The sequence below is a fragment of the Chelonia mydas genome, chromosome 3, assembly GCF_015237465.2.
Source record: "Chelonia mydas isolate rCheMyd1 chromosome 3, rCheMyd1.pri.v2, whole genome shotgun sequence".
Taxonomy (NCBI): Eukaryota; Metazoa; Chordata; order Testudines; family Cheloniidae; genus Chelonia; species Chelonia mydas.
In genome coordinates, this window is record NC_057851.1 from 1,190,755 (window position 1) to 1,218,180 (window position 27,426).

A 27,426-nucleotide genomic window follows, 5' to 3' on the forward strand; every position below is an offset into this window, starting at 1 on the left:
GGCCCTTGTGATATTTGGTGTTTTCCTTAAAGCCCCAGCAGGGCACGTAGCAGGGCCCCCTGCCCCCGGGACTAGGGGAGAATCTCGGCTCAGTGCAAAGGGCAGGAAAATCTCAGGCCTGGTGGCTCTGCTGCCCCATGGCTCCCACGCCCCACAGCTCTGCTGCCCCCCGGCTCCCACGCCCCACGGCTCTGCTGCCCCAGGGTCCCCACCCCTCCCGGCTCCCGCCCCCCCGCTCTGCTGCCCCCCAGCTCCCACGCCCCACAGCTCTGCTGCCCCAGGGCCCCCATGGTTCCCGCCCCATGGCTCTGCTGCCCCCGGGCTCTGCTGCCCCCCCCCCCCCGGCTCCTGCCCCCCGGCTCCCACGACCCACGGTTCTGCTGCTCCAGCGCCCCCATGCCCCTCCGGCTCCTGCCCCCTGGCTCCCACGACCCATGGTTCTGCTGCCCCAGTGCCACCCCCCCTGGCTCCTGACCCCCAGCTCTGCTGCCCCCCGGCTCCCACACCCCCCTGGTTCCTGCCCCACTGCTCTGCTGCCCCCCGGCTCCCAGGCCTCCCCCCAGCTGTGCTACCCCACTGCAACCATGCCCCATGCCCTGCAGCTCCCAAGCCAGGCCCTGACCCCAGGCCATGCTTTGGGCCCCAGGTTTCGGATGCTGGGAGGGCCCTGGTCGTGGGGGGAGGGGCTGGGGGCAGGCAGGCGCCTGGCGGGGGCGGGGCAGGTGGCGCTGCCAGGAGTAGAGATGGCGGCTCGGGAGGCGGAAAAGGGAGTCAGTGCCCGTGCGTTACGTCATCACTCTGCGCCGGGGGGAGGGGGAGGCCTCCGCCAGTTGGGCTGTGCGGCCCGAGCACGTGTGTGGGGAACGCGGGGGCAGAGCCGGGCAGCGCGGAGCCTCCTCGGTGAGTGACCTGGGGGGGCCAGGAGCCCGCGGGGAGGCCCCGGGGAGAGGCGGGGGGCAGCGGGGACCCCGCGGGGGGGCACGGGGAGCGGCGGGGATCCCGCGGGGGGGGCACGGGGGGCCAGGAGCCCGCGGGGGGGCCCCGGGGAGAGGCGGGGGGCAGCGGGGACCCCGCGGGGAGGGGCACGGGGAGAGGCGGGGGGCAGCGGGGACCCGGCGCGGGGGGCAGCGGGGACCCGGCGCGGGGGGCAGCGGGGACCCCGCAGGGGGAGCACGGGGGCAGCGGCGCTAGCTCAGCCGGACCGGGCGGGGACCCGCTGCGTGGCCCGGGCGGGGCGGCGGTGCCCCGGGTTCGGTGCCCGCCGGGGGGCTGCAGGGGCAGTTGGGGCGGCGAGCGGTGGTCGCCGAGTGCGACCGCGAACTCGTGCTGGTGCCGCTCTGACAGTTTTTTCCTAAAACGCTTAATTGACCCTAGGAAAAACAAACCAGTGCCCACAGACGTGTGCAAATCGTTGTCATTCGTTTGTGTAGGTTTTGACTGCAGGCTCCACAGTAAAAAGAACACACAGTTCTCTATGTTCTCACTGGGCCGAAGCAGAATGGACACACGTGCTCTGCTTTTTCAGTTGATTTTCCCCAGACTGGCTAGCTAGTGAGCTCGCTTCTGTGAAAACTGGTAGTTGTATATTGGTTAATGTCACTTTTCACAGCAGACGTACTCAGCCCCAGCAAGCTGGAGGGCAAATTAAGCCCTGTCTGGGGAGATAGATAGGGAGTTGTGAGGGCTGGGTGGAGGCCTGGAGGAGGCAGCATGGGTCAGGGCAATCAGTGGTGGGGAGGTGAGCCTGGGATTGGAGCCTGGGGTCCCGCTGCACAGCTGGGGACTGGAGGGGACAGTGGGATCAGGGGCAACATGGGAGGGCAAGCCCAGGGCCAGAGCCCGGTGGCTGTGGGATGGAGCCCACTGCCGCACAGCTAGAGCCTTCTGCCCACCACCCTAGGGCTGAAGCCTGAGCCCCACCACCCATAGGAAGGTGGAGAACTCATCCCGGTTGCCTGTTCCTCCACTGTTTGGGACTCCGGAAGGGGTAGGGACCAGGCCCTGGGGGAGGGGCCACTGCTTCCCCCCACCCCCATCCAGTGCTGGGTTTGTAGTGGCTCCATGGAGCCAGGCCCATGCTCACAAGGGGCCCCAGCCTGATCCATTTGCACTGTGCCCCGAAACCGAACTGCCTCCCCCGCCCACCACTTGCTCCTCTCGCCTGCCTGCTGGCTGGCCCAGAGCTCCTCTCCACTCCCGGTCCCACCCTGCTGCTCCTCTCAGCCCCCTGGCCGGACCCCAGTGCACCTCTGGCTCTGGGCAGTCTCTGCTTCCCACTGCCGGTGGGGCCCCACCTGTCTCCCCAGAGCTGAGCCACTTGGGACTGGTGCAGAAGCCTGGCCAGTCTCAGCCGGGTGGAGAGGGAACAGTGTGGAGGGCTTGGCTGGGACCCTCCAGGCAAGTACGTCTTGAGGTCCCCGGCTGGGGCAGGTCCTGGCCTGGCTGATCGCACCACTCCCAAGGGGCTGGGGCGATTCCCAGCCCTGGGACCGGCCCTGGCTGCGCTGCCGGCTCAGCCCGGCAGACAGTCGCCTCCCAGCAGGCCTGGTGAGTGTGGCCGCGAGGCAGGGCTTGGGGGAGTGGGTGAATGGGGAGTATGGGGGGTTGCTGGGCTGTGAAGGGATGGGGAGGATCTGTGTGTGTTGGGGCATTAGGGAGTGGGGGTTCTGTGGGGAGTGCTGGGCAATTGTGGTGGGGCTGTGGGCAGGGGTGGTGTTGTGCAAGGTGCTGTGCATTTGTGGGTGGGTCTGGGGGGGTGCTGGGCATAGTGGGTCCTAGGGGCCTCTGGCCATAGGGAGTCAGGGGGTGTTGGGCGGGGGGGGGGCTGTGTGGTGTGGCATGGGCCTGCCCCTGAGGGGAAGGGGCTTGCTGGCAGGCCACTGTGCGTCTGGCAACTGCCAGTTTGTAAATAGTGCCCTTGCACTGGGCGGAGCCGAGCCGCCCCGTCATGCCCCGCCCCATTGCCTCTGGCTGGCCCCTCACCATGCTCCATTGCCTCCATGGGGGCCCACAAATATCTTTGGCACCGGGCCCACAAAAGGTTAATCTGGCCCTGCCCCCATCATCACCCAGGAGGCTGTGGCCGCAAGAAAAGCCCCTGGTGGCCGCATTAGAGACACGGAGTCTGTACCCAGTGCGGCCACTCATGGGCGAGGTGACAAGATCCCGGGCCCCAGGGTGGGGGCCTGTCAGGCGCTGTGCGATCCAGGGCAGAGATGTTGGAGGTAGGCACAGGGTTACTGTGTGTTGCCCCAGCCCCCAGGAAGTGCCCAGAGCGGGGCTGTGTCTGCAGAACACCTTCAGTTTCCCCAGAGGTGGCAGAGCCCTGGCCTGTCTTTGACTCCTCGCCCTCCTTCTGGGCTGGGGGTGCAGGCTCTGGGGTGGGGCTGGGGATGAGGGGTTTGGGGTGCAGGAAGGGGCTCTGGGTTTGGGGGGCTCAGAGCTGGGGTTGGGGTGCAGGAGAGGGTCAGGGCTCTGGGCTGGGGGTGCAGGCTCTAGGGTGGGGCCGGGGTTTGGGGTGTGGGAGGGGCTCAGGGCTGGGGCAGAGGATTGGGTTGAAGGGGTGAGGCCTGTGGGGTGGGGTCGGGTATGAGAGGTTTGGGGTGCAGAAGGGGGTTCTGGGTTTGGGGAGGCTTGGGGCTGGGGTTGGTTTGCGGGAGGGGGTCAGGGTTCTGGGCTGGGGGTGCAGGCTCTGGGGTGGGGCCAGGGATGAGGGGTTTGGGGTGCAGGAAGGGGCTCTGAGTTGGGGGGGCTCAGGGCAGGGGATTGGGGTGCAGGGCTGGGGCGTGGGGTACCTCGGGTGGCTCTCGGTCAGCAGTGCAGCGGGGGTGCTAAGGGAGGCTTCCTGCCTGTCCTGGCACTGTGGACCGCGCTGCGCCCCAGAAGCAGCCAGCAGCTGGTCTGGCTCCTGGGCAGAGGCACGCAAGCGGCTCCGCATGGCTCTCGCCCGCAGGCACCGCCTCCCCCCACCCCCCGCTCCCATTGGCTGGGAATCAACCTGTGGGAGTGCGGAGCCCGTGCTCGGGGTGGGGGCGGCGCATGGAGCCCCGTGGCACCCCTGCCTAGGAGCCGGACCTGCTGCCGGCTGCTTTCGGGGCACAGCGCGGTGTCAGAACAGGTAGGGACTAGCCTGCCTTAGCCGGGCAGCACCGCCAACGGGACTTTTAACAGCCCGGTCGGTGGTGCTGACCAGAGCCGCCGCGACCCAGCGCCTTCCATTCCGCAACCCACAGTGTGAAAACCACCGGCTTAGACAAACCCCTCTCAGGGATGGTCTAGATCAGTGGTTCCCAAACTTTTCGGCATCAGGCCCCCTTTTTAATTTTCGAGAAACCTTCACACCCCCCACCTCTCCTTTACCATCATCCAACCCCCCCGATCCTTGTCCCTGTCCACCCCTTCCTGGGACTCCCCTGCCCCTAACTGTGGCTACGCCCCCATGGGACCCCACTCCCTATCCAACCCCCCCATATCATTGTCCCCTGACCGTCCCTCCCAGGACCCCACCCACATCCAACCCCCGCTGCTCCTTGTCCCCTGACCGCCCCCTTCCGGGAACTCACTCCCTATCCAACGCCCCTGCTCCCTGTCTCCTGACTGCCCTGCCCCCTGTGCACACCCCGCCCCCTGAGAGGCGCCCCCCAGGACTCCCACACCTATCCAACCCCCCGGTCCCCATCCCCTGAGCACCACCCCCAGAACCTCCGCCCCATCCAACCACTCCCTGTCCCCTGACTTCCCCCTCGGGACCTCCTGCCCCTTATCCAACCTCCCCGCCCCCTTACCAGCCCGCTCAGAGCGGCAGGACTGGCTTATTGGAAAGCCTGGGAGGTGGGCGGGCGCAAGCCGCACTGCCCGCATGGTGGCGTGGCTGAGGGGGAGGGTGGACAGGAGGGGAGGGGCCGGGGGCGAGCCTCCCTGGCTGGGAGCTCAAGGGCCGGGCAGCCTCGCACCCCCCCTGGAATTTCTTCATGCCCCCCCCGGGGGTGTGCCCTGCAGTTTGGGAACCAATGGTCTAGATCAGTGGTTCCCAAACTGGGGTTTGTGAACCCAATGGTATAGGGGGTTCTTGGGAAAAAATTCCCTCATGGCGGACAGAGCTGTCCCTAGGGTCCCCGGGCAGCCCGGGGCCAGCAGCCTGGGGCCCCGGGACTTCCAAGAGCTGAGCAGGTCAAAGCAAGCATCTCTATCGCACTGAGGAGATCTAAACTTCAAGACTCCTTAGAAGAAATGGAAAGGGAGGTGGATATTTTTGCTGTTTTTAAAATTGAATAGGCAGCTAGTGTTGTTTTTAAAATTATTCTGAAGAACAAGTTTAAGCTTTGTTGTCACGTGCGCTGTTTCCCTGGACTGCTCAAGACCTGAGTGCTTGTGTAGGGGGAACTCTTTGAGTTGGCTTCTTAAATCCCTTCCTGCTGTTTCACGTCTGATACTCCTGGAGGAAACGTACGAGCCTTGTCCTGTAACAGGCTTATTCCAAGTGATACAAGCTACGAAAGTGAGCTCTTGGAAGTGTGTTGCCGTTTTCATAACGTAATAAAAATACTGTAATGATGAATAATAAATAGTGTGTAATTAGCATGTCATAAAAACAAGTTTTCTATTTCTGAGATCCCTGCTTTTCTAATTTATACTCAGGTAAAGGAGAAAATCCCTGGAAATATTCGTTTTTAGGAGAGGGTTCGAGAGAGACAACATTTCAGTGAAAGGGGTTCACAGGTTGTTAATGTTTGAGATTCCTGGTCTAGATAATACTTAGCCCTGCCCTGAGTGCAGGGGACGGGACGAGATGACTCTCGAGGTCCCTTCCAGACCTATGATTATATGCTGGCCCCCCGTGCAGCCCTTCCCCCTGGGGGCTGGGTAGAACCACGCTCACCCCCCAGCAGGCCCTCTAGTTACTGCCAGGGGCGTGTCTGGGGAGAGCAGTTGTGGGGGTAACACACTGGGGGGTTCTCAAGGCTCCCAGCCCCGGCCCCACTGTGGGGCGCAGCCCTCGAGCCCCTGGCAGCAAGGACTGGGGCGGTTGTTCACCCTGCTCAGTGTCGCCCTTCCTGTGGCTCCGCTGTGAGCTGGGAGGGTGGGGGCAGGGCACCGCCTTCCATCCCCACCCATGGGCCTGGCTCGGTGACATGGGGAGCTGCTCGTGCCCATCGCAGGGGGTCTGTCCTGGCACTGCCTGGCCGGTCCCAGAGCCCCCCCAGCTCACCCCACCGCAGGCGAGCCCAGACAAGCCATCCACAGAGGTGCCAGGCCATCCCAGGCTGAGCCATAATCCCAGCAAATATGCCCCAGAAATTTCCTCCCGCCACAAAGCCTCTGAGCAATGCAGCCCCAGCTCCGAGTCCCACCTGCCACTCCCCCCGGCTCTGGCCCTGCTCCCCCCGGCTTCCCCCTCCACAAAGGAAGCTGCCTCCCTGCCGTGGTGTGGGGGTGGTGCTGTGGGGTTCGCCCTGCACAGGGGCCAGGAGCCCCATCTGTGCTCCCCTCTAGCCATCTCCAGCCCCCGACACCTGTGCAGGCTCAGACCTGGGCCCCCACTGCCCCCTGTTTGCAGGCAGGGAATTGGCCCTTCACCCCTCCTCCCTGCATCTTAGCCAGCAGGTCGCCCACTTAGCCATCTCCTGGGAGGTGTCCCCTGCAGGGCTGGGGCCATGCTGCCCCCTCACCGCCCCCCCCTTGAATCCCCCCCCCCCCCGATATGGCAGTGCTGGGGCTGCCCTCTGGGTGGTGTCTCCCCTCCTCAGCACTAGGCATTTGCAGCCATGACCCACTGCTGTGCCCTGCAGGCTGGGCCCAGGGGCTGCCCTGTGTGTCCTGTGATTGCAGCGTCCGGCTGAGCACGCCACCAGCTCCAGCCTGGGCACTGCCCATCCCTGCTCCGAGCGCGGTGGAGGAAGGGGGGCTCTGCCCAGCCCGGGGCCAGGGTGGTGCTGGCCACAATGACGACACCCCGTGGTCTCCTGAGCCCCAGGGAGGGTGGGGAACCCACCCTGGACACCTTTCACTCCTCTCCCCAGCTCCTGCGGTGACCCCCCAGAGCCCCCTCCGTCCCAGTCAGTTCCCCTGCTCCGGGATGCCCCAGGCAACGGAGCCCTGCCGGCCCGAGCTGTGGCAGGTTCCGAGCCAGTCTCCTGCCTCTTGCCTGGCTGGCTGATCTGGACTGGTGGGCAGGGGTTGGCTGGGGGCAGGACCTGGCTCTGGGAAATGGGGCTTGTCAAAGACCCACAGGATCATAGAATCATAGGTCTGGAAGGGACCTTGAGAGGTCTCTAGTCCAGTCCCCTGCACTCACGGCAGGACTAAGTGTTATCCTTGACAGGTATCTGACCAACCTGCTCTTAAAAATCCCCAATGGTGGAGATTCCACAACCTCGCTCGGCAATTTATTCCAGTGCTTAGCCACCCTCACAGGAATTTTTCCTAATGTCCAGCCTAAACCTCCCTTGCTGCAATTTAAGCCCATTGCTTCTTGTCCTGTCCTCAGAGGTTAACGAGAACAATTTTTCTCCTTCCTCCTTGTAAAAACCTTTTATGTACTTGAAACTGTTATCGTGTCCCCCTCAGTCTCCTCTTCTCCAGACTGAACAAACCCAATTTTTTCAATCTTCCCTCATAGGTCATGTTTTCTAGACCTTTAATCATTTTTGTTGCTCTTCTCTGGACTCTCTGCAGTTGTTCCACATCTTTCCTGAAACGTGGCACCCAGAACTGGGCACAATATTCCAGCTGAGGCTAATCAGCGTGGAGCAGAGCGGAAGCATTACTTCTCGTGTCTTCCTTGTAACACTCCTGCTGATACAGCCCAGAAGGACGTTCACTTTTTTTGCAGCAGCGTTACACTGTTGACTCATATTTAGCTTGTGATCCATTTTGACCCCCAGATCCCTTCCTGCAGTATCCTTCCTAGGCCGTCATTCCCCATTGTGTACGTGTCCCACTGAGTGTTCCTTCCAAAGTGGAGTGCTTTGCATTTGTCCTTATTGAAGTTCATCCTATTTACTTCAGACCATTTCTCCAGTTTGCCCAGCTCATTTTGAATTTTAATCCTACCCTCCAAAGCACTTGCAGCCCCTCCCAGCTTGGTATCGTCTGCAAACTTTATAAGTGTACTCTCCATGCCATTATCTGAATCACTGAAGCTATTGAACAGAACCGGACCCAGAACTGACCCCTGCGGGACCCCACTCGTTATGTCCTTCCAGCATGACCGTGAACCACTGATCACTACTCTCTGGGAATGGTTTTCCAACCAGTTTTGCACCCACCTTATAGTAGCTCCATCTAGGTTGCATTTCCCTAGTTTGTTTATGAGCAGGTCATGCGAGACAGTATCAAAAGCTTTACTAAAGTCAAGATAGACCATGTCTACCACTTCCCCCCTATCCACAAGGCTTGTTACCCTGTCAAAGAAAGCTATCAGGTTGGTTAGACACGATTTGTTTTTGACAAATCCATGCGGACTGTTAGTTATCACCTCATTATCTTCTAGATGTTTGCAAATTGATGGCTTAATTATTTGCTCCATTATCTTTCTGAGTACAGAAGTTAAGCTGACTGGTCTGTAATTCCCCGGGTTGTCCTTATTTCCCTATTTATAGATGGGAACTAGATTTGCTTTTTTCCAGTCTTCTGGAATCTCTCCCATCTTCCATGACTTTTCAAAGATAATCGCTAATGGCTCAGATATCTCCCCAGTCAGCTCCTTGGGTATTATAGGATGCATTTCATCAGGCCCTGGTGATTTGAAGACATCTAACTTGTCTAAGTAATTTTTGACTTGTTCTGTCCCTATTTTAGACTCTGATCCTACCTCATTTTCACTGACATTCACTACGTTAGACGTCTAATCACTACCAACCTTCGTCGTGAAAACCAAAACAAAGCCGTCATTAAGCACCTCTGCCATTTCCACGTTTTCTGTTATTGTTCCCCCCCCTCATTGAGTAACGGGCCTACCCCATCCTTGGACTTCCTCTTGCTTCTAATGTAGTTGTAGAATGTTTTCTTGTTACCCTTTATGTCCCTAGCTAGTTTGATCTCGTTTTGTGCCTTGGCCTTTCTAATTTTCTAACTGCCAACTGTCTTCAATTGTTTTTTCCCTTAGACTTGCTTCCCCTGGGATTTAACCTACCAACTCCCTGAGTTTGCTCAAGTCTGCCTTCTTGAAATCCATTGACCTTATTGTGCAGTTTCCAAGCTAACCCGAGCTTGGGAACTGTCTCTTAGATGGGCCAGACCCCCAAGGGGTCCCACTCGTCCTTCCAGGTCAGCCACCTGGCCTCAGCACTTCCCGAGTCTGAACCTCTGGGGCTGCAGCCCCTCTGCTTCACCCCAGGAGCTCTGACGCACTTTTTCATTGTCTCCTTGGATTTTCCAGTGTTATGGGATTGCCTCGGCCAGTCCTTCGCAATGACTTGTCCGGGCTCAGACAGCCAGGAGACGGTCTCCCAGCCTGTCCTGAGAGCAAACGCTCCTTTTCACCTTCTGGGTGAACATGCAAAATATAGGGAAACTGAGGGGCACACAGGGGACATAAAGATATTACAGAACATTTCCCCTTGGTCACAGTGCCGGAGCACAGAGAAGCCGTGTGTGTGTGTGTGTGTCGGGGGGCGCGACAACAGAGCTGTGGGGACTGGGAGTACTGTTAGGAAGGGCTGGATCCAGCAGGAAATGTTTCCCAGGGCAGGACCCCCCCTACCCCGGAGCAGCCGCTGCTTAGCGTCCTTCCCTGACCCGGGGAAATGCTGGCCCCTGGGCTGTCGGGTGTCTGCGGAGCCCAGCCCAGCCTCTCTGCAGGGAGCTCGCTGAGCGGCGCCTGCCGGGGAGGGACTGCCAAGGAAACCAAAGCCCAGCAGTTCTAGGGCAGCCAGTCACTCCACACGGGGGAAGCAGCCCCGGGGCCTAGGGAGCAGAGACTCTGACACCTCTGGAGCCTGGCCACGGTGACGGCTTCGAGGGCTCTGCAGTGAGGGGCCAGGCAGCAGCTCTTTGGGGGCAGCAGAGGGACCAGCCAGGGGCCCAGAGCAGGACCTGGGGGTGAGGCCCATGCCATGCCATCCCTGCTCTGGGGCATGCTACACAAGGTGTAAGAGGGTTCACAGAGCAGGGGAGCTGGAACCCAGGAACTGGGTTCTGGGGGAGGAGTGGGGTCTGGTGGTTAGAGCAGGGGGCTGGGAGCCAGGACTCCTGGGTTCTCTCCCCAGCACTGGGAGGGGAGTGGGGGCTGGTGGGTTAGAGCAGGGGGCTGGCAGCCAGGACTCCTGGGTTCTCTCCCGGCTCTGGGAGGGGAGTGGGGGCTGGTGGGTTAGAGCAGGGGGGCTGGGAGGCAGGACTCCTGGGTTCTCTCCCGGCTCTGGGAGGGGAGTGGGGGCTGGTGGTTTAGAGCAGGGGGCTGGGAGCCAGGACTCCTGGGTTCTCTCCCGGCTCTGGGAGGGGAGTGGGGGCTGGTGGGTTAGAGCAGGGGGCTGGGAGCCAGGACTCCTGGGTTCTCTCCTGGCTCTGGGAGGGGGATGGGTGGGGCTCTGGTTTGCTGCGTGCTGTAGCTGCTGGGCAGGGCTGTTGCTGCAGCCGCGCTGCCTGTGATTTTTGGCAGCGTTTCCCTGTTGCCTGTTGAGCCGGCAAGGTTCAGGACAGCATCGCGGGGCCGGGGCTGCTGCGGCCCCATGAGAGTCATGGTGAGAGATGGCCCCGCTGCGCCGCCCTTGAGGAGGGGGCAGGTTAGGCATGGGACCGCTGCCCTGGAAATGCCCCGAGGGGCTGCCGCCTCGGCGGGGCCGCAGAGGTGAAATCTGGGCGGGTGTCAGCTCCCCGTGGGTGCTGAGGGGCTGGGAGGGAGAGGCCCGGCTCAGCAGCCGTGAAATGGTTAATGTGGCATTCCTCTGGCCCCCCATCCCTGCAGAGGGCCCAGCGCAGCCTGGAGTAGTCGGTCCTTGAGACGGGCTGAGATTAGCCGGAGCCGAGCAAAGGTCCTTGCTGCGCTATCTCCTCGCTGGCGGCTTGCCCGTGGGAAGTGGGTGAGGGGGCAGCCCTGGGGCGAGGGCACCTTGTTGCAGCTGGCTGCGCTGCGGCATGTGACCCCTCCCCGTGGGCCGGCCCTGGGCACTGGGGCCAGGGCAGAGTCAGTGGGAGCTGCCAGCCCTCGCTGCTCACCGACCCCCTCTTCTCTTCCAGCTCAGCGGCTGTGCATGATGGCGGCTGGGACCGAGGCCCGGGCCGGAGGCGCGGGGTGCCGGTGAGGGGCCGGCGGAGCCCCTGCATGGCCCGGGGCAGGTAGAGCCGAGCGCGAGGCCGGCGCAGCTGGCATGGCCAGCCTGGGCAGAGCCGGCGGGCGCAGGAGGGTTTAGCGCGGCCGGCCGGCAGCGTCGCCATGGCGTTCACGGTGGCAGATTACACCGTCTTCGTGCTGCTGCTGGTGCTCTCCTCCGCCATCGGGCTGTTCTATGCGCTGAGCGGCGGCCGGCAGCGCACGGTGCAGGAGTTCCTGCTGGCCAACCGCAGCATGAGCTTCCTGCCCGTGGCCCTGTCCTTGCTGGCCACCTTCCAGTCCGCCGTGGCCATCCTGGGCGTGCCAGCCGAGATCTACCGCTTCGGCACCGAGTACTGGTTCCTGGGCTGCTGCTACTTCCTGGGCCTCCTGATCCCGGCACACGTCTTCATCCCAGTCTTCTACCGCCTCCACCTCACCAGCACCTACGAGGTGAGCGCCGGCGGGCAGGCAGGGTGGTGGGCGGAGCGATAGAGCCGGTGGGGGCCCGGGTCATGGGCCGGTGAGGGGGCTGGAGAGGAGGCAGGTGGGGGGCAGGGCGATGGGTGGGGTGGACGGGGCGATGGGCTGGTGAGGGGGCAGGTGGGGGGCAGGGTGGGCGGAGCGATGGTGCAGGTGGGGCCCGGGGTGATGGGCCGGTAAGGGGGCAGGTTGGGGGCAGGGTGATGGGTGGGGTGGGTGGCGCGATGGAGCAGGTGGGGGCCAGGGTGTTGGGCCGGTGAGGGGGCTGGTGAGGGGGCAGGGTGATGGGTGGGGTGGGCGGGGCAATGGGCTGACTGGTGGGCTGTAGGATGCGGGAGCAGGAGCGGGCACCGTGGGCCCAGAAGGGGGCAGAAGCGAGCCCTGTAGACAAAGCCTCTCTGCCCCCCACCCCCCCCGCTCACCCGCCTGCCTCTCCCCGGCAGTACCTGGAGCTGCGCTTTAACAAGGCTGTGCGCGTGTGCGGCACCGTGACCTTCATCTTCCAGATGGTGAGCACGTCTGACTGGCCCCCGGCACGGGGGGTGGCTGGGCCCTGCTGGGAGGTGAGGGGCCGATACAGGCCCCAGCGTGCAGTGGGGTCAGAGATCTCCCATCCCGGCAGCTGCAGCTGGTCACCCCGGCTCGTCCCAGATGCGCGCCCACGATCCCAGACCCTGCTCAGCCCCGGCAGGCCCCACGGTGCGGAGTGTGCACGGGGGAGCCCCCGCGCTGGGACGGCCAGGGTAGGCGCTTGGGGCTGGAGCTCCGTGTCTCAGCCAGGACCCCAGTGGCCATGTGCTTGCTGGACCGGCATGGACGTGGGCTCGGGTCAGTTCCCGTTGCTAGCTCAGGCCTCTGGGGTGGGATGGACAGCAGCCCCTCGGGGTCCCTGGGCACAGGGAGCATGGGCCCAAGTGTTTCACCCTATGAGAACCCCCCCTGGGCCGTGGTCTCACTCAGCACTTCCCTCCCGGGGCCTCCAGGAGAAACCCCCAGCACAGGGAGCCTCTGTTGGCCAGGGCCGCGCTGGCAGGGGGCTGCACGTGGGGCATGAGGGGGCCTGCCCCACACCTGGCTCTGAGGAGTGCTGCTCATCCTCACGCTTCCTGGGAGTTGAATTCCCAGCACCCTCCATCAGCCTGGTCCCGGCTGGGCCCTGCGCTGGCCTGTGGGGGGCCCTGCGGGGTCCCGGCTGGGCCCTGCGCCGGCCTGTGGGGGGCCCTGCAGGGTCCCGGCTGGGCCCTGGCTGCCTCTGTTCCGTGTCTCTCTGGCTGGCTTAGGCCACCTGGGCACCGTAACTGCTGCTGCTTCTCTCCCCTGCAGGTAATTTACATGGGGGTTGTTCTCTACGCGCCCGCGCTGGCTCTCAATGCAGGTAACGCAGGGAGGGTGGGGTCCTGAGACGAGGGGCGGGAGGGATGAACGGAGGGGAGGGGATAGACGTACCTAAGGCCGTGGCTGAGGGATCTTGGGAGCAGCTGCTCTCCTAACAGAGGGGTAAGGGGACATTCAGTGACACTGATGAGAGGAAAGAGGTTTTCACCCAAGGTTCCTATAGCCTGTGGAACTCACTGCCACTGGGTGTCACTGAGGTCGAGATTTTAGCGAGATTCATAGGGGGATCGGACATTTCTCTGGCTCACAGAATATCCAGCGTTAGGCTGGTGAGCGCGACACCGTCTGGCAGGGAGATTAAACCTCCTGCTTTGGCGTTTCATCCCATCTCTAGTTATCAGAGCCGGGGGGGGGGGGGGGGGGGGGGGGGGGGGGGGGGGGGGGGGGGGGGCGGGGGGGGCAGGTGACCCCGCACATCTCTCACATCTGGACCATGGCTGGAGGGGCCTGTGGTGGTGAGGCCTGTGGTGGCCCTGCCTGGCACTGCGGTGGCCCAAGGCCGGAGCTCCGTGTGCCAGGCCCAGGTGGCTTGTTCTCGCTGCTCCAGGGGTCTGGCGGGGAGCTATCGGGGCACAGTGAGGCCTCCCCCACCCCCAGCAGGGGCGAGGTGCGGCCGGGCCATGCGGCTCATGCTCCTCTTGCTGTGAGGGCGAGGCTCGTTCCCAGGCTGGCGGGGGCTGTTCCCGCCCCAGCGTGCCCGGTGTGAGCAGGGGCAGCAGGCCGAGGGGCCAGGCCCAGGACTGGGGTCTCTGGGGTGTGCTGGCTGCCTGGTCCCCACGCTTTGCTGATGGCTGGTGTTTTGCTTGCAGTGACCCAGTTTGACCTCTGGGGGGCAGTGCTGACCATGGGCCTGGTTTGCACCCTGTACACCACCCTGGTAAGCACCGGGGCTGCTCTGGGAACCTTGGTGGTGGGGCCGTGTGGGATGCAGGACGGGGACTGTGCTTGCCTGGGCCGGGAGGCGAGACGGGAGCGGACACGCGTTCCCCGTGGCCCGGGGTCTGTCAGCGCCCAGCCTGGCCCGGGGCAAGAAGCACCAGTGGGCCAAGGGGCGACGGAGAGACCCCCCTGGGGTCCCAGCTAGGCAGCTCCCTGTGTGTCCAGGGCAGGGCTGCTTCTGGACACCCCAGGGATGGGGCATCCAGCCCTTCCCCATCTCCCTGCTAGTGAGCAGCCCCTAGCCCTTCCCCTGCCCCCAGCCAGACCCGTCTCTCCAGAGTCACCCTGACCCCCCCCCCCCCCCCCGCGCCCTCTGGTGATGCCCCGTGTCTGCCCCCAACCTGGTGTCGGTGCCCTGCCCCTCTGTGTCAAGGGCTCTCCCCAGCCCCAGGTGTGCTGGGGGCTCACTGCCCCCCCACCCCGGAGAGCTCTGGGACTGGCCCCTGCTGGGTGGGGCTGATGGAGGGCGGCCCCCACACTCCTGGCCTGTGCTCAGGGCTGTGCTGTGGGCCCCGTTCCTTCCACAGGGCGGGCTGAAGGCCGTCATATGGACTGACGTCTTCCAGACGCTGGTGATGTTCGCAGGGCAGCTGGCCGTCATCGTGGTGGGCACTGTCAAGGTGGGCGGCATGGGGCGGGTCTGGCAGCTGGCAGCTGGTCAGGGGAAGATCTCTGGAATCGAGTAAGTGGAATCTTGGAGACCCGCCCCCGGCCCCCCCGGCTGGCTCCCCCGGGCCCCCGGCTGTCGCACCCTGTAACGTCTGCCTGGTGCCCCAGGCTGGCTGCCTTGGGAGCTGCCCACTCAGCCCTGGTTAATGGGGTGCTGGGGAGAACCCAGCCCACTCCCATTGGACCTGCCTGCGCTGCGGGTCAGGTAAGGCCCCGGGGGGCGCTAGACAAGCCATGGCCAGATGCAGACCCCGCTTTGTGCAGGAGAAACGGTCCCGTAGAGCAGAGCCCAGGGACCTGCCCTGCCCTGTAGCCGTGGGGAGCAGCCGCACTGTGCTCCCAGCCCCCGGGTGCTCGGTGGGGGCCGGGACCCATCACTCCCAGCCCCACACGCCCAGATTCCAGCACTGGCCCATCTGTGTCTCCCTGCAGCCTCAGCCCCGACCCCTTTGAGCGTCACACCTTCTGGACCCTGGCCGTCGGGGGCGTCTTCATGATGCTGTCGCTGTACGGCGTGAACCAGGCCCAGGTGCAGCGTTACCTCAGCTCCCGCACTGAGCGGGAGGCCGTGCTGTGAGTATGGGGGGCGCAGGGAGCCTGCAGCCGGGCAGAGTCCCACCAGCGGGCTGGCCAGCCCCGCCGGGCCGCGGGCAGCTCACCGCTGTGTAGCAGTGGGGGACAGCTGGGAGGTGCTCTGTGCGGGCTCCACTCGCCTCCAGCGGGGCAGGGACCCCAACAGCCAAGGCCTTCAGAGTCCCCTCTGGCCCCTATAGCCTGCCAAGCCCGTCCGGGCTGTGCCCGGGGAGCACTGGGACCATGAAGACCCCGGCGTCTTCCCAGTGCTGGGCCCGGCTCCTGCTGGCGAGGCACTCTGGCGAGCCGGTCGCAGGGGTTCCTGCCTGCACGCACCCCTGTAACACCCCCTCGTCCCTCGCAGCTCCTGCTACGCCGTGTTCCCCTGCCAGCAGGTGGTTCTGTGCCTCAGCTGCCTGACGGGCCTTGTCATGTTCGCCTATTACCAGGAGCATCCGCCCACGGCAGCCCAGAGCCAGGCCTCCTCGGACCAAGTAAGTGCTGGGCTGGGCTGGGATCGACCCCCTGGCCTAAAGCCAGGGCTGGGGCCCATGGTCCCTGTCAAGGTTCCTTCCCCACTCTGAACTCTAGGGCACAGATGTGGGGACCTGCAAGAAAGACCCACTAAGCTTATTCTGACCAGCTTAGGTTAAAAACTTCCCCAAGGTACAAACTTTGCCTTGTCCTTGAACCCTATGCTGCCACCACCAAGCGTTTTAAACAAAGACCAGGGAAAGAGACCACTTGGAGCCGTCTTCCCCCCAAAATATTCCCCCAAGTCCTACACCCCCTTTCCTGGGGAAGGCTTGATAATAATCCTCACCAATTTGTACAGGTGAACACAGACCCAAACCCTTAGATCTTAAGAACAATGAAAAATCAATCAGGTTCTTAAAAGAAGAATTTTATTTAAAGAAAAGGTAAAAGAATCACCCCTGTAAAATCAGGGTGGTAAATACCTTACAGGGTAATCAGATTCAAAACACAGAATCTCTCTAGGCAAAATCTTAAATTACAAAAAGACACAAAAGCAGGAATATCCATTCCACCCAGCACAGCTTATTTTACCAGCCATTAAACAAAAGGAAATCTAACGCATTTCTAGCTAGATTACTTACTAACTAACAGGGGTTGTGAGTCTGCATTCCTGATCTATTCCTGGCAAAAGCATCACACAGACTCTTTGTCGTCGTCCCCCCGCCCTCCCCCGCTCCTGATTTGAAAGTATCTTGTCTCCTCATTGGTCATTTTGGTCAGGTGCTAGAGAGGTTTCCTTAGCTTCTTAACCCTTTACAGGTGAAAGGGTTTTGCCTCTGGCCAGGAGGGATTTTACAGCACTGCATGCAGAAAGGTGGTTACCCTTCCCTTTATATTTATGACAGTCCCCCAGTCTGCAAGAGCACTGGGCAGCTTTCTTCCTTGCATGTAGACGGCCCCTCGGCCTTGCTCCCATCGGGGCCCCATGGGCTCACTGCTAGAAGGGAAACCTTCCCAGCGGCCCGAAGCCTGCCTGAGTCAGCAGAGAGCCTGCAAAGACAGCTCTGGGCAGGGGAACGGCACTGCGCAGCCCCAGGGCGTTAACTCTGAAACCCAAAGATGGTGGCTCTGAGTGATGGTGACGCTGCTAGCGACGGTGCTGCTGATTGTTTTCATGTGCTCTCCCTTCCCCTGGGTGCCCCTGGCCTCTCACCCACACCCCCCCGGCCAACCAGTTCCCTGACCTCCTGTGCCCTCTCCCATCCCCTGGCTGGTGCCCTGACCAGCTTCCTGCCTTTGCAGCTGGTTCTGTACTTCGTCATGGACGTCCTGAAGGACCTGCCTGGCCTGCCTGGCCTCTTTGTCGCCTGCCTCTTCAGCGGCTCCCTGAGGTGAGTGCCCCGTGCCCGGGCAGCACCCAACGCCAGGTGCGGAGAGTCCCCGGAGTCCAGGCTGGGGGTGACGGGAGCAGGCCCCTCCCAGCCCGCCCCAGCTCCTCTCTCTGCCTTGCAGCACCATTTCCTCGGCCTTCAACTCCCTGGCCACGGTGACCATGGAGGACCTGATCCACCCCTACTTCCCCGGCCTGCGGGAGTCCCGGGCCACGCTGCTCTCCAAGCTGCTGGGTGAGTTGCGCTCCCTGCTGGGGGTCCGTGCCGCGCTCCCGGGGGGAGGGGTGTCCTCCCAGCCCCTTGATCCGCTGCCTGGTCCCAGTAGCCATGCAAAGAAAGACCAACGCTGCCATGAGCCAGCCCCAGGGCAGGCAGGTCTGTGGGAGCTCTTCCCCATCTGGATCTGCTTCCCCAGCTCTGCCAGTGCCCTCTAGTCCTGACCTGCAGCCCCTGCTGCCCCAGGCTCCTGGTTGTGCCCTGCCCCGGGGCAGGTGGTTGTATTGAGTGATGCTGGTTGGGATGCTTGCAGCTTCTAACCCCCTTTTCCTCCCCATCCCCAGCTCTCAGTTATGGTCTGCTCTGCCTGGGGATGGCCTACCTCTCCTCCATGATGGGCCCCATGCTGCAGGTAGGGGGTGTGGGGGGGAGCTCATGTTCTGGCCACTTGCCAAAGGACTTTGTGCTCAGATTCATAAACTCCTGGGCTTCAAGGCCAGAAGGGCCCATCCTGATCCTCCAGTCTGACCTGCCCACTGCAGCCCCCAGAACCGCCTCCCACCCCTGCAATAGGCCCAGAGCCTCTGGCTGAGTCACTGACGTGCTCAAATCAGGATGTAAAGACTTCACGTGACAGAGACTCCACCATTCACACTAGTTCAAACCAGCGAGTGACCTGGGCCCCAGGCTGCAGAGGGAGGCGAGACCCCCCCAGGGTCTCTGCCAATCTGACCCGGGGAAAATTCCTTCCCCGCCCTAAATCCAGGGCTCAGTTAGACCCTGGGCACGTGGGTGAGACCCACCAGCCAGACACCTGGGGAAGAATTACGTAAGAAACATAAGAATGGCCCTACTGGGTCAGACCAAAGGCCCATCTAGCCCGGTATCCTGTCTACCGACACTGGCCAGTGCCAGGTGCCCCACAGGGAATGAACAGAACAGGTAAACACCAAGTAATTCTCTGCAATAACTCGGAGCCCTTCCCCCCGGTGCCCCATCACCGGCCGTTGGGGAGATTTCCTGCTAGCGGTCGCAGATCAGCTCCATGCCATCGTAGGCAGCCCCATCGGCAGCCCCATCAACACCACCCCCTCCATAAACCGATCACGCTCAGGCTGGAAGCCAGTTCGGGGTTTTCCCCCACTGCTCCCCTTGGGCGGCTGCTCCAGAACTTCGCTCCTCTGGTGGTGAGAAACCTCCATCGAATTGCAAGTCTGAACCTGCTGATGGCTAGTCTCTAGCCACGTGTTCCTGTGCCCACGTGGGCGCTTTGCTTCAACAACCCCTCTCCCAGCCCGGTGTTTATCCCTGGGATGGATCTGGAGAGAGCAGTCCCATCTCCCCTCGGCCTGCGTCTGGTCAGGCTAAACAAGCCGAGCTCGTTGAGTCTCCTCCCGTAAGGCAGGTTCTCCATTCCTCCGATCAGCCTCGTCGCCCTTCTCTGCACCTCTTCCAGCCTGAATTCAGCGTCCTTCCCCTGGCAGAGCAGCCCTGCCCACAGTGCTCCAGCTGAGGGCTCGCCAGTGCCTGGTATAACGATACTAACGCTGCCCCGTCTCTCCGGGAAATCCCTCGCCTGATGCACCCTAGGACTGTGTTAGCCTTTTCCACGGCCGCATCACGCTGGCGGCTCATAGTCCCCCTGTGATCGACCCCTACACCCAGGTCTCTCCTCCTCCATTGCTTCCAAGGGAGACGTCCCCAGCGTACCGTGCCTTGTGTAACGGTACCAGCACGTCCCTGTCTCTTGGCCTTTGCCTCTGAACGCCCGGCAGGTGCCCTAAGAGGTTTGTTCCTGGTGCGTGTCTCCCCCAGCCTGTGTTGCAGCCTGAGGCAGGGAGCCCAGCTGCCCTCTGTCCCGGGGGGCTGCGCCCTGGCTGCAGGGGTGACGTGCTCTCTACCCACAGGCTGCCATCAGCATCTTCGGCATGGTGGGCGGTCCGCTGCTGGGACTCTTCTGCCTGGGGATGTTCTTCCCGTGTGCCAACCCCACCGTGAGTCTCTCTCCCTCCTGGACCCCTCCCCAGGGTCTTCGGGCCCCTGCCCCTTGCTGGGCCTGTGTCTGTCCCCCTTTGGGGCTTGCCTCCGAGCTGGGGTGGGAGGAGAGCAGCAGGCCTGGTACTGGCCAGGCCCCAGCTGCTGTGAATCGCTGAGATCCACTACAACTGACACACCACGGGGGAAACTGAGGCTGTGCCCAGCGGGGAGATGGATTCAGCTGGGGCACGGCCCCTCCGCCGGCTGGGCTGGGGTCTCGGTGCCCCTCGGGGTCAGGGAAGGCCCCGGAGCTGCATGGGCTGCCCTTGACTGTTGTTCCCGTGTGCAGGGTGCGATCGCCGGGCTGGCAACTGGGCTGGCCATGGCCTTCTGGATCGGCATTGGGAGCCTGGTGTCCAACCTGCAGGCGGCCCCCTCGGTTCCGGCGCTGTCCAACAGCACCGACTTCCCCCAGGCCACCAGTCTGACCACGGCCATCACGACCGCCCTGCTGACCTCGACCCCGGCCCCCAAGCGGTGAGTGGGGGGAGCCGTGCTGTGGGGGGAGTCTGGCCCCAGCCCTTCCCTGAGCATCTTGGCCATGGGGGAGGGTGCTGGGGACAGGGCTCCGGTGCCTGCCAGGCGCAGGGGAGGGGGCTGGGGGCAGGGCTCTGCGGCGGAGGGTGCTGGGGACAGGGCTCCGGTGCCTGCCAGGCGCAGGGGAGGGGGCTGGGCCCTGGCTGGAGGCTGCTGGGAGACAGAAGGCGCACCCCCTGGCGGGGCGAAGGGTCGTTGGGCCGGAGCTGGTGGGTCCAGGCTGCCCTGGGGGCTCCCAAGCGCAGCCGCGAACCGGCCAGGGCCTGTTAACATCCTGCCAGGCTGCAGAGGCAGGTGCGCGGGGTCCTGGGCCTGCGGAGGGAGCAGGGGCGTCCAGTGGCAGCTGGAGCCCGCGGCTTGTGCGCCAGGCCTCCGGCTGCCCCCTAACCTGGCTGTTCCTCCCCCGCAGCCTCTCGGGCCTCCAGAAGTTCTACAGTCTATCGTACATGTGGTACAGCGCCCACAACTCCTCCACCGTCATCCTGGTGGGCCTGCTGGTCAGCCTGCTCACGGGTACGCGCCCTGGGAGGGGCTCACGGGCCCAGGGGGTCTGGCTACACCCCAGTTTTAAGCAGGCCCTGGCGTGCCAGTCCCGTGACAGGAGGGCTCCAGCCTCAGCCCGTAGCTCTGCCCCACCGAGCCAGACGCCCGGGAGAGACGCGGCCGCTCTGCAGGGCCCCCTGCGCCCGCCAGCGCTGCAGAGACGCCCGCCAGCCTCTCCCCCCGAGCCGGTCTCGGCCCCCTGGGCGCGGCGTGGGGGGCCCTCGGCTCGCCCAGAGAAGTCGGGGTTAAGTCCCTGCTGGCCAACGCCAGGGCCCCTGGAGCCAGCCTGCTCCAGGAACCAGGTCCCTGCTGTCTGTGGGTCTGTCCTGGGTTCCTGCTGTCTGCCTGGATGTGGCTGTAGCTGGTCCTAGCCCTCGACAGGGCCGTGCCCCCGCCTCCTGTCTCCTACCCAAGAGCAGCCCCCACGGGCTGGCAGCCCTGAGCCCGGCGGGTCACAGCCAGGCCCGTCGGTCAGGGACAGGACAGAAAATCCCACTCTTGGCTGGGATGGGGGGAGGGACTGGGGGTGGGAGGGGGGATGAAGGGCTCGTGTTAGGACAGGGGGCCGGACGCCCCTGGCAGTGCAGCCTGGGCCTGGCCCATGACCGGAGAGCAGAGGCTACGGCCCAGCATGTAGCGCTACCCCTTGGGGGGGCGTCTCTCCTGAGGCTGGGGGCTGCGGCCTGCTCCAGGCAGAGCCATCGGGTGCCATGGGGCTGCGGGCTCCTGGCCTTGGTTGGGCTGGGCTCAGTAGCCCCAGGGGAGGGCAGGGAAGGAGAGAATAGACCCAACCCTGCCTCCCCTGGCACCGGGGCTCTCTGCGCCCCTGGCCTGGGGAAGGGCAGGCTGAAGTGGGGACGTAGGGCCAGGCCTTGCACTGGGAGCAGGAGAGTTCGAGGGGTGCAGAGGGCCCGTGTAACCCACTGTGCTCTGTCCCTCTGCCCGGGCAGGCCCCACCAAGGGAGCGACCGTGAACCCGCGCACCATCTACCCCGTGCTGCCCCGGCTGCTGTGCTGCCTGCCCCAGAGATACCGGGAGCGGCTGAGCTGTGGGGTCGGCTGCTCCGCGGAGGTGAGTGCGGCAGGGCAGTGCAGGCCGGGACCCCAGTTACTGGCCCTGCCCGGCAAGGCACCCCTGGCGCCCCCCCACTGTTCCATACGGTTCCCGCCTGACACCCCGTCGTCGCCGGGCACTGAGCCCCTGTCGGGGAGGCTGGTTGGCGGCTCTGTCAGAGGCGGCCAGGTGGCACCACAGGCCTGGGGCTGGGCGCGGCCGGGGGCGCTCGGCTGGTCCTGGCTTCCCAGGGGAATTGGTTCCAGACTAGGCCCCGTGGCAGCTCTGTCTCCCGCCCAGGTGAGCCTTGCCTGTCGACCTCCATCCCCACCCTGGAGCTTTCGGCTCCGAGATCCCAGGCGCGCCCCAGAGGGAAGGGCCGAGACTTTGAACCTGCCCTGATGCCTGTGGGCAGCCAGCCTAGGGGGCGGCGGGCAGGTTGGCCGTGCTGGCAGGAGCCGTGCTGCAGAGGCTGAGCGAGCTGGAGTCCCCGCGGGCCCCCTGCCCAGGTGTGTCGCATTGCTGTAATGCAGAGGGGGGGCTGAAGCGTGAATAACTGGGGCGGGGTCTCCTAGCCATGGAGGGGATGGGGCGCGTTCGGCACGGGGCAGGTCAGAGCGCTCGGGGGCTGTCACCGCTCACCCTGCGCCCTGGAGCTCCCAGCCTGCCGGTCACGCACCCAGCAGCCTGGCTGCAGCCCCTCTCGCACCCACAGGCCAGGTGGCCCTGTCCCAGACTGCCAGCCCCCCAGCTCTGGGCTCTGTACAACTGCTGGGTGGAACCCCCTTCAGTGCAACAGGCCCCCCACGTCGGTCTCTGGGGCTAGGCCCGCTGGCCCCACCACCTCCCGGCACCACCCCTCCGAGCCCCCAGCACGCCTGTCTCTGCCATGGGCCCCCTCAGGGAGCCCCCTCGCTCTGGGCCCCAGGGCCGCCCTCCCAGAGGGAGCGGCGCCCCCCCCGATCTGTAGCCAGCAGTGACTCAGCCAGCGTCACACCGGAGGTTTGAGCATCTGGACCCAGCCAGGCCGTTCTCAGGGGCCTTGGGCCTGGCCAGTCCCAGCCCCGGCCAGCTGGGTCTGTCCCTGTCCCCGTGGGCCCAGGCTGCTGCTTGTCCCAGGGCAGCCCCCTCCTTCCAGCCGAGCCCCTATCTCCCCTCCCCCACCAGCCCCTCCTCTGTCCTGTGTCCTCTGTCCCAGGTAGACAGGCCTCCTGGAGACTCTCTCCCAGCCTTTGTTCCCCCACCTGGGCTGGAACCAGTGGGGCAGGTCCCCCGGCCCCTCTCTCCTCAGCCCATTGTCCTCCCACTGGTCAGAACCGGCTGGCTCCCGAGCTGGGCTGGGCCTCCCGGGCACCAGTCACTGGGTCCCCAAGCTCCAGGCTGTGTCCAGGGTCCCGGCTGCTAGGTGAGGTCACACCTGGTCCTCTGCAACCTCCCCTCTTCCACCCTCTCGTTACACACGCAGCACCCAGGGAAACTGAACACACACAGTGTTCACGCAAAACACAAGACAATTCCCAACTTGTCCCCGGCCCCTGCAGACTCCCAGCCCTGTGCCCTGCAGCCCTGTGCCCTGCAGCGCCCAGCCCTCCCCTGCACGCTCAGAGCATAGTGCAGCTCCTTGCTCCTTTAGAGAGACCAAAGCAGAATACATCTTGTAACCCTAACCGGGGCGAATCCACCCTGCTCTTCACAAACCACCCGGAGCTGGTTTATTGTACAAATAAACAAATGATTCACAACATAGCCAGCAGGGTAAGGGATTTTGGGCGTAAGGAATGGAGGCAGACAGCGACCAGTAAAACACAACTAACTACACGTTCCAGTGACCTGGGCTTTGTTCAAGGTGGATTTCTTACCGACCTTTCTCCTTCCCAGCCATGGCTGGCTGGCTCTCCACAGACGTGCAAGGGGCTGGTTTCTTTTGGTGAAAGCTCTTGGCCTACGCAGGTGTCTCACCTGCATTCAGTTTGCAGAGATTTCATGCCACCTCCTCTGGCTTGAAGGACCCACCTTTCTCCGCTTGCCAGAGCCCTATTCCCTTGTGCTTGCCTAGTGCCAGGTGTCACAGATGGCAGCTCGTTTTGCCGATGTCTCCCAAAGGCCAATGACCTTGTTTCAAGAGGCCGGTTGTCTGGATGTTTTTCCCATCCCCTGCCTGGAAATGGGGCTTCCAGGTTGTGACTCCACCACACTTAATGGACATAGGAGACAGGTGGACAGTGGTGACGTTCCCTGCTGGTGGGGAAAGACCCGTTTCTCCTTTGCTAGGACACTCTGTGAAGCCCAGTGTCCATGAGTGCCCACAGTTCCTGATGGAGTGTCACAGCCATGCAGACATTTGGTTATGCTGTTAATCACTAGCGTGCCAGGCCTTCACTAAACACCTCACTCCATACACGGTTATAACCCAGAAATGTTGGACGCAATCAGGTGATCCAATTGCTTAGCACTTGATGTTCAGACCCCCTGTCTTTATAGCCCAGATAAAGTTTCTCTTCCCTGCTGGAAGCTTTCTCCTGCCCCACTTGGTAGCTTGGGGCTTCGTTTGCCTGACACGTCAGTGGACCTGCATTGTCTCTGCTTGACCCTGGGCTGGGCGTAGAAGCAAAGACGCCCTCCTTTGTCTAGGGCAGACCTGTTTACCAACTCCCCTGACGTGCCTGGTTTAAACCCCCGTTAGTGTAATTCCAGTGTGTATCCATAACCCATACTACACACCGCACGTACATCACGCAAGAACATGAACCACCAGCCGGGGACTGACCTGACCCTCACCCATGGAGATGGCACCGGGGCCAGAACTCCTCAGCCTGGCTTGGGGGCGCTGCCAGCCAGCTGTTCTCCAGGCCCGGGGCCATCTCGGGGGTCGTGTGGGGTGGAACGTGGCAAAGGGCAGACAGAGCGGGAGGTGGTGCTGGAGCCCCGGCGTCTGACCGGCTCACCTGGCGGCTGCACGTGGCTGTTGAGACGGGCCCGAGGGAGACCTGGTCCTTGTGGTGCACAGCCAGGGAGGGGCTTGGGGGGAGTGGCCCTTCCCAACCCTGCTCTTTGGGTGCATTCCTCCAGGAAGGACTCAGCCCACTTCAGCACGTTCCCTTGGACCCGTCCTCCACTCTCGGGCGAGCCAAGCGTGCCCTGGTCAGCAGGTCGAGCTCTGCCAAGGGGACGCGGGACAAGGCTGGGTGTCTGACCTCTGTCCACTGGCAGGCGGGAGCCATCCATCAGCACCTCTAGGGCGGGTTCCATCCCAGGGCCTGGTCCCAGTCCAGCTTGGGCCGGGTCCGGGACGTTCGCTCCAGGTAGCCGGCTGGGGTTTACTGCTTTCTGAGCTAGGTCGGGGCTGGGAGCTTTAACCGCTGGGCTAGAGCCGGCGGCTCAGGGTGGGGCCCTGCAGGGTGGGCAGGCGGCTGCGGGTTGGAAGGAGGAAGGGAGGCGCTGGCTGTTCCAGACAGGAGCGGCCCCAGGATTCTCCCCAGCGCTTGGTTCGAGACTGGACCTCGAGCAGGGCCTGTCCTGAATGCTGGGAACAAAGGCAGCTGGTGGCTGGCAGGCGTAGAGGGAGCAGGTCTGTGGTGCCAGTCTTATTTCCTGCCCCCTGAGGCCGCCGGTCCACTGCCCCTGGACCAGATAGGAGCCAGTGCCTGCCAGCAGGGAAAGACCCCAGTCCCCCTCTCACGCTCGTCTCTCCCTGCGCAGGATGGGAGCTGCGAGGAGCCTGGGAGCTGTGAGGAGCCCGCGCCCTGCGCCCCGGAGAAGACCAGCAATGGGATGCTGAACGGCCCTGTCGGGGGCCTGGCCCGTGTGGAGGAGGCGGAGGGCGAGGGCTTTGCCAGGGTGGAGGGCGCTCACACCTACGTCCTGCAGGAGACGTCGCTCTGAACAGGACCCCAGGCACCAGGGTGGGAGATGGTGTCCGGCCGCTGGGGGTGGAGCACAAAGGCCACCCTGCGAGCACCGGGCTTGCCCTGGGAACAGCCCCGCTCAGCATGCACAGTGCAAGGGGGCTACTCGTCCCACAGCTGGGCTGCTCCCCTCCTTGGGCGGGTTCCCAGGTCCCCCCACGCTGTCCCTGCTGTGGGCTCCACCCACACTCAGGCTGCAAAGTACCAAATGACCCATGGGGGTGTCTGGGGCCCAACCTGCACTACCGGAGCCAGGCTGATGGGAGTCAGGCCCCGGCCCTGCCTTGCTGGCCACTTGCCCACACATGCCCTGGGTGGCATAGGGGTTAACGCTGTGATGTGCCAAGCCTGGGGGCAGGTGGTTCCCAGGCCTGATCTGGGCCTTCCTTGCACTGCTGCACCGGGCGATGCTGTGAGGGGACCAGCCGGCCTTCCGTCGTGTGGGGCCACGTGCCCCGGATCAGGCCCTTGTTTCTATGTGCGCTAATCTCTGGAGTCCGTCCATCTCTGCAGGACCCCTGGACCCCCCCACTCATTGGCTGAGGTCTGGGCTGTCTGCCCCCGGAGCCAAGTGCCACTGGGCCCTGGGCTCGGGTCGGCTCGTGACATGGGGGGAGCGAGGCTGTGAGCCAGCCCCTTGGGGCGCTGGCAGGTGGCTGCATGAGCCCAGCCTGGGGCGGCACCCTCCCGCTCTGGCTGGGGGGTGCTGGGATTCTGCACTACAGCCTCATAGCATGCAGCGGCCCCCAGGCCAGGCTCTGCCCCAGGCTGCAGTCTGTGCTGGGGGCCGTAGTCTGCTCAGGCCCCTGCTCCGGTTGCAGGGAAGATGATGGACCAGCTGCATTCCTGGGGGCTGCAGCTCTGCCCTTGCCACCTGGGCTCGGAGCGGCCATTCCAGCCCTTGCTGGCGCCTGGTGCTGTGCCATCTTGGGCTCCCCTTTGCCTGGTGCAGAGCCCGGCCTGTGCCCCCCACGTTACCCCAGGGGTCAGTGACTGTGCTGTAGAGTAGATTGATTGGTTCCGATGCGGGCTGCTGCCTGCTCCCAATTGCCCCAGGCAGGGGTGCTCCAGCTGGGGCAGGGCTGGCGTACGCTGGTTGCCCCTGCTGGGGGCACGTGGGGGCGCAGCTACAATTTGCAATGGTACCCCCTGCTGGCAGCCCCCTCCGCAGCCAATGTCCCATGCTTGCAGCCTCCAGCTCCCCACTCGCAGCCCCCCACTGTCAGTGCCCCCTGCTCCCAAACACCCCACCCCTGCCCCCCGCTCAAAGCCCCTTCCCCCTGCTTGCAGCACCCCACAGCCGGCCCCCCCCACCCCATCCTTGTTTCCTACCCACTGCTTGCAGCCCCCCCACAGCCAGTGCCCCCTGTTCTCAGACCCCCCACCCCCTCCTTGCCTCCAGGCCCTTCCCTGGTTCTGTTCAATGAATTGTTCTAATGGTTCGTTAATTGTCTCTAGCCCCCAGCGCCGGGGGCTGTCGTCTCAGTAAAGTGATTCTCTGCGATGACGCTGCCGTGTCATGGTCTGGGCCCTGCTTTGCGGACCCCTCCCCACCCGACTGCAGGGAAAGGGACCCCTTCCCCCGCCTAAGACCCAGCCAGGGCTGTGCTGGCCCCCAGCATGGGAGGTGAGGCCTGGGCGCACACCGGGATGGGGCACTCCCGAGCCCCGGGCACCTGCCAGGAATGCTGCCCACGCACATGCCCACGGGCCAGGGAGGCGGCTGCAGCCAGCAGCGGGGCTGCGTGGGGGCTGCCGGGGCTGGGCCCAGCTCTGACGGGTGGGACCAGTGGTGCCGATCGGCACGGGCCGAGGCTGTCCATCTGCGTGCCCGGAGCCGGGCCAGCCCAGCGTTGGGGGCTGGGGCTGGGGCTGGCTCTGTGGTGGCCCCGTCTCTCAGGCGGGGGTGGGCTGCTCCCCAGCCTTTGACTGTCCTGGGCTGGATGCCCCAAGCAGCAG

At 63.9% G+C, this 27,426-nt stretch overlaps 1 protein-coding gene across 4 annotated transcripts; it reads left to right on the forward strand.

Moving 5' to 3' along the window:
- The first annotated feature begins 800 nt into the window (after positions 1–800).
- SLC5A6 (solute carrier family 5 member 6) lies at positions 801–26,975 on the forward strand. Of its 4 annotated transcripts, XM_037893625.2 has the most exons (16): positions 801–900; positions 11,176–11,701; positions 12,175–12,240; positions 13,055–13,106; positions 13,936–14,003; positions 14,593–14,747; positions 15,167–15,307; positions 15,672–15,801; positions 17,087–17,175; positions 17,297–17,409; positions 17,736–17,803; positions 19,299–19,385; positions 19,718–19,905; positions 20,375–20,478; positions 21,459–21,580; positions 25,262–26,975. In XM_037893625.2, the coding sequence occupies exons 2-16, from the start codon at positions 11,372–11,374 to the stop codon at positions 25,442–25,444; spliced, it is 1,896 nt and encodes a 631-aa protein (XP_037749553.1). In that variant the 5' UTR covers positions 801–900; positions 11,176–11,371; the 3' UTR covers positions 25,445–26,975. The 4 variants fall into 4 exon arrangements, with proteins under 4 accessions (XP_037749553.1, XP_043397884.1, XP_043397886.1 ...); XM_043541949.1 differs by lacking the exon at positions 801–900 and having other exon boundaries at positions 25,277–26,975; XM_043541951.1 differs by lacking the exons at positions 801–900; positions 17,736–17,803 and having other exon boundaries at positions 25,262–25,441.
- Positions 26,976–27,426: the final 451 nt, after the last annotated feature.